Source organism: Nylanderia fulva, unplaced genomic scaffold, assembly GCF_048542155.1.
Source record: "Nylanderia fulva isolate GAGA-0341 unplaced genomic scaffold, ASM4854215v1 Scaffold3, whole genome shotgun sequence".
NCBI classification, from domain to species: domain Eukaryota; kingdom Metazoa; phylum Arthropoda; class Insecta; order Hymenoptera; family Formicidae; genus Nylanderia; species Nylanderia fulva.
Window position 1 is genome coordinate 4,878,604 of NW_028190368.1, and position 11,307 is coordinate 4,889,910.

At 33.0% G+C, this 11,307-nt stretch overlaps 2 protein-coding genes across 3 annotated transcripts; one reads left to right on the forward strand and one right to left on the reverse strand.

Annotated features, from left to right (window-relative positions):
* The first annotated feature begins 554 nt into the window (after nt 1-554).
* On the forward strand, nt 555-5,719 carry LOC114933523 (protein CDV3 homolog). The gene is made up of 3 exons (XM_085484414.1): nt 555-1,068; nt 1,890-2,305; nt 3,192-5,719. Exons 1-3 carry the CDS (start codon nt 889-891, stop codon nt 3,331-3,333), a joined length of 738 nt encoding a protein of 245 aa, XP_085340540.1. The 5' UTR covers nt 555-888; the 3' UTR covers nt 3,334-5,719.
* On the reverse strand, nt 5,077-9,180 carry LOC114933469 (putative gamma-glutamylcyclotransferase CG2811). 2 transcript variants are annotated; one of them, XM_085484415.1, is made up of 4 exons: nt 9,046-9,180; nt 7,969-8,157; nt 7,534-7,683; nt 5,077-6,404 (listed from the first exon to the last, which is right to left on the reverse strand). In XM_085484415.1, exons 1-4 carry the CDS (start codon nt 9,151-9,153, stop codon nt 6,237-6,239), a joined length of 615 nt encoding a protein of 204 aa, XP_085340541.1. In that variant the 5' UTR covers nt 9,154-9,180; the 3' UTR covers nt 5,077-6,236. The 2 variants fall into 2 exon arrangements, with proteins under 2 accessions (XP_085340541.1, XP_029161913.1); XM_029306080.2 differs by lacking the exon at nt 9,046-9,180 and having other exon boundaries at nt 5,077-6,205; nt 6,283-6,404; nt 7,969-8,555.
* Between the last annotated feature and the right edge of the window lie 2,127 nt (nt 9,181-11,307).

Here is an 11,307-nt window from a genome sequence, read left to right on the forward strand (position 1 = left end):
AAATATTTTCAATATCCCCGGGTTGCGCGGGTTGCTTTATTATTACGAAGATCGCGGGCAAACTTATTTTATATGTATTACTCGTCGTATTTATTATATATTTTATAATATTGGAATATAAATAAAGAAATGATACTTTTTTAATTACATATTTTCTCGGAACGATTTACATTCGTTTCATATATCGGCGCACGTGTCTCTATATTCGTTTCTCGATTCATATTCCGGAAATGACAAGCGACATTTCAAAGTGCCATCTATATTACGCTCGCGATGACACGGGGAAGCAATTAACCTCTCCGTCCTCGCACGCATTTCGATATCGATCTTCCAGGGTCGACGGGGAATCGACGCGCTCTCTCGACACGAGTCACGATTTCTCGTTTCCCGTGAAAACGGAGCGCGCTGGGGGCCGGCAAACGCGCTCGATCGTCCGTCACGCGCGCAACGTGACGCGTCAGCCGCGAGGTTAGGTCGCTCGCGTGCGCTCCTTCCGCGCGAGGGTCTTCTGCTAGAGGTCGGCGCCACCCGCGCGATTTCGGAAACGCGTTTCCATCGTCGACGTGACGTCCGGCCGCGACCTGACGGCGCGAAATATCCTCCGCGTCGCGGGCTGATTTTTTTCCGCGCTTTCCCGACTCGACGAGGGATTTCCCTCGTTTGACAGCTCGGCCGCTCCGGAGCGTTTCAGTTGCGCGCTTGACTCGCGCGGTTGACGCCGCCGACTTCCGGTGGAGACAAGCCCATGTGGACGATCGTAGCGAAGACCCAGATTAGTCCGTGAGCAGCGTGTTCTTGGTGCGTTACCTATTCACGCGCTCTCGTGCACGTCCAAATTCCAACCCCCTCTCGGTTCTCGCGTGACTCCCCGGACTCTGTCGCGTCACCATGGCGGACCTGGACGATTTTTTTGCTAAAAAGGACCGTAAGAAGGCCAAGGGCAAGAAGTTCGCCACGACCGACGAGGTCGCCAAGAAGCTGGAGGAGACGGGCAAGAAGCCACTCGAGAAGCCCAAGCCGAAGGAGAAACCAGCGAATCCCGAGGGCGAAGAGTCCCAGCACACCGAGGTGAGACGATGATAATGATGATGATGATGATGATGATGATGATGATGATGATGATGATGATGATGACGATGATGACGATGATTTCTTCTCACGCGTGATTTTCTCGTGTGCACTTCGGAATTCGTGCGATGCCACGACGCTGCCATGTTTGTTCCCGCGAACATCGTAGAGTAGCCTACGACGATGGTGCACTAGGTTCTTCGAACGTTTAAACGCCCCCTTATGTAATCGCCGAACACGCGAGATGGTCAACGCGTCGCGCCAGCTGTTTCCGAGCACGTGTTCTTCCGACCACTCTCTGGTGAACAGCATCCTCGTGGATGCGCTGTTCCTCGTGTTTAGCTTTCGTAAATGTGCCTTTTTATGCTGCAGCAGCAACTCAGTCACGTAATCAAAATTTATTAGAGCATTGGTTCCTTATTATTTCAGGATTAAAATAACGATTTTTGCTTTTATATTCTCATAATCTATTTTATTTTTAAAATCCATTATTTAACTGATATAATAATTAGAATCAACTAGTTGTGTGTTCTTCTGCTTTGCTGTTCGTTCAATTGAACTTTACCAATAGTAACAAACTGCTGCGGCTGCATGCTGTGCATGAAATGGTACCTTTATTCTTTGCTGTTCTTAAAGTTACATTAAATTTGAAACCAATCGTGATATATATTGAACATACTATGATATTCAGAATTAACAGGATACTTCTGCGATGGTGTACAGTGCTATTTAAAATATCGATTCTACATATTTAAGAAATCGCAAGAGTCAATTTAAGATGGATGTGAAGAATAAATATATATATTATATATCTTTTTTAGGATGAGGACGAGTGGAAAGAATTTGAAGAGGAGAAAAAGGACTACAGTGGTCTAAAGATTGGACATTTGACGGTAAACGACAGTCTGGATGCGGAATCAGACGACGAAAGGGGCACTGGTGAGAACAGTTCTGACGGAGAATCCGGCGAGGGCGGCACAAAACATTCGGGACCATGGAAGAAACCGGATCTTCCACCAGAAACTCCAGAAGTACCGGCACCAGCGCCAGCACCACCCGTAGCACCACCCACGGGGGGGAGTAGTTACAAAGCGCCACATTTAAGAAATCAACCTACCTTCACTAGTCCACGACCACGAGGAAGGAATGTCGCGCCTGATATACATAGTGAAGAATATTTTCCCACCCTGAATTCCAAGCCCCAGCAAAGTAACGGCAGCAATCCATGGGGCAGAAAGTAAGATTCAAATTTAATATAATATTTTATAATATAATATATAATATAATATTATTAATTAAAATTAATTAAAATTAATGAAATATATAATATAATATATAATATTTATATTATATTATAATATATAATATTTCATTAATTTTAATTAATAATATTATATATTATATTATGAAATATTATATTATATTTAATTAATAATATTATATTATATATTATATTATAATATATAATATAACATTTCATTAATTTTCAACTTTAAAGGTGCAGAAGTAATAAAGATTATGAAGCAGTTAAATAAATTCTTTTTGAATTGTTTTTATAATTAAACAAAGAATAGTTTAAACAAATAGAAAATATTATTTTAATTGAATAGAAATAAGAATTTATTTGTAAAAAAATGCATGGGTCTCTAAAAATACAATTGAGTGCCAATTGAAAACCTCCCGCATTAAGATTGCTTTAATATTAGACTAAACACTTCCCTAAACTCATATTAAAAGAGTAATTAATTGATCCAGAATTTTATTTTAGAATCGCTCCAAAATTACATTTATATTTATTAATTAAAGTAATATATTAATTATTTAATTTCTTTATACTTATCTTTTTATGTTATCTGTTGATAAGAAAAGAAATATTGTCAATCTTGGTTGATAAAGTCTTCTTATATTTGATGGATAGAAATAGGAAATATTAAAAAGTCAAAAAATTAAAATCTATTACTATATATAATTATAAAAATTAAATCCATAAATATCATTAAGAATCAAATAAATATTTCAAAAATTTACACATTATATAGATTGCCAATTACTTTTAAGGGATTAAAAATATATTTACAAAGTGTGTAGAGAAATGTATATTATATACATTTTTAATTATTTAGACGGCGAGACGAGGGAACGTTCGAGGAAGTTGTTCGCAATCGAGGAAGCAGCAGGTCGCACAACGTGCCAGAGTCTCAAGTCCAAGTGCCCAAACTTTCCCTGGGCAACAAGTACGGCGCTCTGTCGCAAGATCAAAGCTGAAAACACCGATCAAATCAAAAAACATCACATCAATATCGCATCGTCGCTCTTTTCTGTTTCGTGATCCAACCTCGCCGAGAAAATATATTTTCTAGACTAGGACCACATACCCCTAGTGTATATTACAGTACACATATACACATACTCTGGAGCCGTTATGAGACTCGGGTATGCTAATTTTGGTTCTTGTCGGCGATTTTCTCAAGTGATCGTGCGACGTATCATCGGTCTTAGGTATTTGCACGTGCGCTCATGGACCTTGTAATAATAATTCGAAACGAATATCGTGCGTGTGCGCCAGTTTATTTTCATACCGTATAGACACGTGGGTTGGAAATCGACTTTGATATTTCATTTTTTAATCAGCATAGTGTATAGTACATTGCTTCCAGAAAAGAAAAATGTCAGAATGTGCGGAAGAATGTGTTCGAATCCTCGAAACGTGCTCGAATCCTCAAAACGTCAGATTGGAGTAACATTGTATACGCGTCATTGTTATGCGCAGATTTTATAATCTGAAAAATATTCATTAAAGTATTTTACGTGGTATTTGCACTTACTTTCATATAATGCTACTTTTAATTTAGCGTATATACTGCCACGATCGATGCCTTCTCATTGTCGGTATAGATAGAACAGATCGCGTTGAACATGATAAATTTCGAAGACGGCATAACAATGTCGCGATAACGACATCCACGCGATTAATTTTAGCCGCTCTGTGAAAATATTATTCTTCAAATAGGCTCGAAAGATCGCGAGATAAATCTTGAGCCCTCTTTTTCTCCGCTTTTGAGAAAGAGTAATGCTTCGCTCAAAATGGCAACGTATCTCAACGAACGAAAAATTCTAGGTAAAAAATTATAATTAAGATATATAATATATATATATATATATATATAATATATATATATATTATATATTATTTAATTTAATATATATATACATATATATGTGTGTATTAATATATATATATATATATGTATATATATATTATTAATCGAACTTTTTGCGGGGCTTTGGAACGGCGCAAAAACATAAATTAATATATATATACATTTAATATATATATATATATACATATAATATATATATATATATATATATATATATTACATATATATATGTTTATTAATATATATATATATATATTTATATATATATTATTAATCGAACTTTTGCGGGGCTTTGGAACGGCGCAAAAACATAAATTAATATATATATACATTTAATATATATATATACATTTAATATATATATATACATATAATATATATATACATATATATATGTTTATTAATATATATATATATATATATATATTTATATATATATTATTAATCGAACTTTTTGCGGGGCTGGGCTTTGGAACGGCGCAAAAACATAAATTAATATATATATACATTTAATATATATATATATACATATATATATATATGTTTATTAATATATATATATATTATTAATCGAACTTTTTGCGGGGCTGGGCTTTGAAACGGCGCAAAAACATAAAGATAAGAACGAAATAACACGAATGCAACTTGAGTGAGAATAGCAAACTGCGAAGGACAAAATAGTGCAAAGCACCAGCAAACGGTGTTGTATACAAAAATATCGCAATGGTATTGTATACAAAAGAAAGGAGAAAGACACATATATACCATACATTGTGTTAAATATATAAAGAAAATCTTATGTACATCTTTGTTGACAATTGTATAATTCTCTTTTTGTTGAGCTAAAAGTTTCTTTCTCGAGACGAAGAGTGCGGCAAAGGTAAATGCCGAATCCGTTTCTTGGAAGACGGTTTCTCGTTATTGGCGGATCCTTCCCGGCGGAGTTGACGCGTGTTGTTTTCTCAAGACACGATGAGAGGAATGCCATACGGAAACGATAGATTAATAATAAGAATTCTTGTATAGCGTAGTAAAATGTGATTATTTATAAATAAATTTCTTAGGATAATTCGTACGTACTGCCTTTGAGCATTTTTAATTTACCGCACCGTATATCATCGATCAATCAATTTAATTGAAGGGAAAAAATAAGCAATCATGTAATTCGCGAGGACCTCAGCCGACCGTCTTTCCGAGAACATCCGTCGAAAGAAACACGTCGGTTTTGAATAAACAGCGTCAAAAGATATTTAACTTGAGCATGTAGCGGAGATGCAGCATCGGTGCCTCTCGAGGAGTAATTTTAAAATAATTTTGGCCGCCGCGGAGGACTAGCCTGCTCTTTGTTACAGAATAGTTGAAATACACACTAATTTTATCGCTACTGTTATACATGAGAGCGAGCGGTGGAATGACAGGAAGTGAGAGTGCGCGAAAGTATGAGGTGCGAGCATACGTGGCATATTTAATAAAACTCGATCATCAAGATATATTGGTTGCCACTTTTTTCTGTTCCTTCATTTATAAAATCCTATTTGTCAACATTATTTAATTTTTTTAATCTGGAAGACGATATGAATATATTATACGTTAATAAAATAATTATAAAATAGAAAATATATATACATGCGTATAAATTATTTTTATCTAATAGACTTAGGAAAAAGTAGTTATATATATATATATATATATATTGAGAGAGAGAGAGAGAGAGAGAAGAAAAATATATTTTTTACATATTATATGTGCATGGGCTGGAGAAAAATGCTCTTACGATAGTTAATTTTAAAATATCATAATAGTGTGTGTGCAATATCAAACAACCTTTATTTTCACTCAATTTTCTGCACATTCTCACTTTCTCAGATCACTTAATCGCAAGAATTTTAATAGTATCGTAGGAGAGCATATTCGTCATCTTGCATACCAGATGAAGTGTTCAAAGAACATCATTAAGATTCGACGAGTCCTCAGCGCTGCAAAGAGACAAAAACCGCCGGCAATGATTTATTCCACCTCCTTTCTGTGATCATAGGATCTATCGCGAACATACTTCTCACAATATTTCAATCCATGATTTCCATTATTACTATAAGATGCGTACATGGGACTATCTAGTAAGGAGGACCTGTATCTCGGCAGAAAATATATCCAGGTTTTTGTCAACTCGCCAGCCTGAAAAAGAAGTATAAATTCATATTAAAAGAAAAATTTAAATAAGGAAAAATATCATTGCGTCTTGCGTATTTAATATTTAAAGAAACTCAAACAAGAAATAGAGAGATGGAGAAAGAGAATATAAAATATATATATTTCATATAAAAAATATTCAATTAAATTAATAATTTTTAAAATAATTTTAATAATAAGGAGTTGTAGAAATTAATCGACCAAACTAGCGAGTAAATGATTTATTCAGCTTCACGACGTTTCGACCATGTGATTGTGGTCGAGAAAGTGTCAAGTGAAACACTAAAATATTTTATTACATAAATAATTATTAAAGTATATCAAAAAAATTTTTCAGATCAACATATCAATAAAAACTAAAAACCATACTTATAAAAGAATTTAATTAAAGTTAACACATTATTATATAAATTTTGTCAGTCACATTTCTTAAAACCATATAAATCAATAAAACAAAACGAAACATTAAAGATCATAACCCGTCGAAGGATCGTCAGATTCTGTTTTTAAAAAGAATATTTACACGACTTTAATTATTTTGTTATAAACCTCGTTAAGATTCTCCGTGATCTGTGAGTTAATGTTGTTTTTAAATTTTTTAATATAGAACATTTCGGCTAACCCTCTCTTCCTTAAGTGTTTTTTCGTATGTAAAATGTTAAATTTATTCCAATCAAAATCATGTTCAAATTCAGATCAGTGTTTGCTTATAACTTTAATAATAATAAGGTTTTTTGGTCAATTTAGAATATGGATTCTTTTTTAACAAATGTTACACTAATAATTTTCTAATTATAAGTAATCAAAAGACTTTTTCAAGAGAATTTTTACTAAACTTCGAAAAAAGACAAAATAATAAAATTATATATTTAAAATTTTTAATTCTTTTAATAGAATTTCAATTACAAAATTAAAGATATATCAATTATAAAAAATGTATCAACTATAAAAATTTACAAAACTATATGATTCATAAAATTAGAAAGTTGCAACAAATGACAACTTTCTTCAATATTTTTGATAAGAAAAAAAATTGACTATAAATCGATAATAGAATATATCTCATTAAAAAATACTTATTTATAGAACACTATATATACACTTATTAAATTACCTCTTCGAAAGTTTTTCCAGACTTGAACATAGATTCTGGTATTAATAAGACTTCTTCTTCGGTTCTCTCGTAAAATGTGGGATGCTCCTCTAATTCATCCAATTTCTTTAGCATTTTAGAGTCCACATCATATATTTCTCCAAGTACGAGCTGCTTATTCGAAACAACAATGTATATGTAATTTCATTGCAATAATATTATTATACATAAATAAAAGATTAAATCTTTAGTGAAATATTTCGTCATTAAATTGATTGCGGTTGCTTGTATTGATTTTTTTATTGAATAATTATTATTAAAAAACAATAAAAATAAATTTCATTAATTAAATTACATTAATTATAAATTCTTAAAAATTCTTTCAATTATATTTTTCATTCTTTAAGACTTGTAATTTTAATGTTGCGTAAGGCATTAATTATTTTTTCCACTCACATTGCCGACGTCAGATTTCTTCAGCAGGAAGGGGATGTTATATTTCGTAGCTATCACCAAAGGATACGAGACTGTCGTTCTGCCGACGCCCAGAAATTTTGCGTAACCATTCGCAGCATCCTTAATAAGACCGTGATTCGGCTCGCCTCGTTTTAACGTGCCATACACAAATACACGGTGCAACGGGCTCTTGAACAGGTTTTCATACATGTCGGAAATCGCGGGTTGTCTCACACGTGACTTGCGGCCAATGATCACAGTGACATCGCAGCCGGATGATAATCAACAAATTTTATTATCACGCGTTACCTTATGCGGCATTTACGTCACAATCTAATCTAGAGATCGTATAAAAATTGCTATCAAGTTTAGTGTATATTTAGAATGACCTTCCGAGGGGATTGGAATGTCGCGAAAAAATGCAACGAAATGATCCAACTTCCTCTTTAAACTCCGCGTTTAAAGAGCGCGTGCACGAGATATGATCGTCTTCTAGTAAAACGAAATGGAGAACGATAGAAAACTTGACACGGTAACTATCACGTGTAAACTGACTGAAACTCACTGAATGTTAACACCAGATGTCAGTAATGTCAATTGGCGCGATTATTCAGAAGATCTTGTCAGTCGCATATGTGCAGAAACACGCAAAAAGTATAAATAATATCTTATAATTGTATTTCTCACGTTCTATTCATCTTTCAAATTTATTTTTATCCTTAGTTTATACTCAGATATAAATTTCATATACAAATATAAAAATATAAAATTAAAAATAAAAGGTAAACGAGAAATTATACCAGTAATTATTCTAATTTTAATGGCGTGATCAAAAAACGAGGAAAAGTTGTTAATTTTTAACTGGTCAAATCGATTACAATGTAAATTTGGGAAACAATTTTTGGCATTACGAAAATGTAATGTGTTACTATCCCAGGTAGCGAGCATATCATTTTGACATGGAATGACGTCATTAAACGTCAAAATAACGTCATTTTGACATTTAATGACGTCAGTTTGCTACTTGGGTTTATTTCCATTTCATGAATGAAAACGTTCACGTAATTCACTTATTACCTGGATCAATGGGAGATCTACAATCTGTTCCGGAAAAGAGTAAAAGGAATCCAATTCAATAATGGCAATGTTAAAGAGCACAGTAACGGCGGCGACGTGCAGCAACATTTTCACGAAATGTAATAATTGAAATGGCAATGCGGTCAGTTCGAGTTCGTGTGCATCGGATGTAGAGAGGGCATCATGCGTGGTATGATAAGATAAGATTTTCGTCCAATAAAATTTCCGAACAATTGCACTATCGTTGGTCACAGCATTTCACGTGACAATAACTTCAAAATCTAAATATGTAGACTCTGTAGAAAATATAGAAGAACTAATTAGTTCTTAGTTTTCGATACCACAATTTACAAATTAAAAAGAAAATTTTAAAAGCGTAAAGAATTTAAAAAAATAATTAAAAAGAATAATAATTATACACTGATTCTGCTCCGCAAGATTTCACTTTCTACCGGCACGAAAGCCTTCAAATCTTCATCTGGAATTACTTGAGTTTCTTGTCTTCTGCAACGTAACAGTTCCTGGAACGTTGTCCAGTCTTCATTCTTTGAGATATCATTACCCTATAATGTAAAAAAAAACTGAAAAAATAATATATATCGAGAAACATTTTTTTCTATCGACAATTTTGCGCAAATAATTACCTCCAAAAATACGTATAGTAATCCTCTACTGTAATCATTTAATAGCACATAATTCTGATAATACAAACACGATATCAATTTCTTCAATGTCTTATTTGTCAAACGATTGACTAGCCGCAAAAAAACATATTCAGTCATAAATATATGAATTGGAACTTATCAAAAATTTGATGTATAATATAAAAGACATACAACTTAAACTCAAATGTTGCAATTCTAAATTTCCGCTTGCCAACACTGATCCACTTATTGCCATAGTTTCCCTTGTAAATGGGTGACTAATATTGTTATCTAAAAATCTTTCTGAAATCTGTGAAATTTATATTTTATATATTCTTATTCCTATTTCAATAATTTCTGATTAAAAAATTAATAAAATACTGATCAAAATTACTTGAATGGAATTGTCAGATATCGATGAAGAATTTGTTTGTATTTTCTTCTTTGACGAGTTGTCGCGACGATTCGTTGCATCTTAAAGATGACACTATCATGAAATGAATTTTTCAGACAATTGGAAAATATTAAACGTACTTTTTTTAGAATTCTGAATTAAATTCTGATGCTGCATTGTTTTATTTATCTTCCGCGAAGTTTCTTGAATAGTTCCGTTATCCACCTATATAATTACAATCTTTTATTTAGGACATTCATTTGAACAAAATAATACGAAAGATAATCTATCAACCTTGCTCTCTAGCTCGAGAAATCTGCGACGTCGAAGATCGACGACTTCTTCGTGGGTCAAAGGGGACCTATCGTGTTATATTATTATTATTAAAGATATAGCAGCCTAAACCGAAAATATTTAATTTATTCGCTTTTATCGCTTTTATTATTAAAAATACATGCAAAGTTCCTGGATTATCAGCAAGGCTCCGTCATCTTGTATCTTGTTTCCTGTCAAGACGATGCTTTGTAGAGATCTATGAATATTAACAAACATTACGTTTCATTAAATATTTTTGACTCGAAAAAAAATTAAATTAATTTAATTCTTAAGTTAAAATTAATAATCAACTATTACCGATTAGTTCGCAACATCGCAGAGATATATTCGGCACCGATGTCTGTAATATCATTATCCGCCACATTAAGAGCAATTAATTTTGAATTATTTGGCAAGTCCCAGAATTTCAATTCTTCTGCGATCTTTTGTATACCTTTATCGGATAACTTACACATCTTCAAAGATAAATAGCGCAAACTACATAACGGAAATTTTCCAAATTAAATTAAATTCGTCGCAATAGTATTTATTTATATGCATTGTATGATGTACTTTGTAGCTGGTGTGCAAAGTAAAAAATAATTCTCTTGCACATTCGAATTGTTATCCAGATTTATATCAATTAGACATTTTAATTCCGTCAGCATCTTTGCTATTTGCATGACGCCATAAGCATTTATTTGACAGTTGGGCAATCTGAAATGATGTAATTATTATGTATTACATATATATGGTATGTTAAGTTATAACATTCTACAATTTCTGTTACTTGAGCACTGTAATAGTGTTATATTTCTGCAACGTAGTACTCAGTGCATCCAGAATGCAAATCGATACTTCCTGTCGTGTAATATGAAAAAAATGCATATATACAAAGTGTATCGCAAA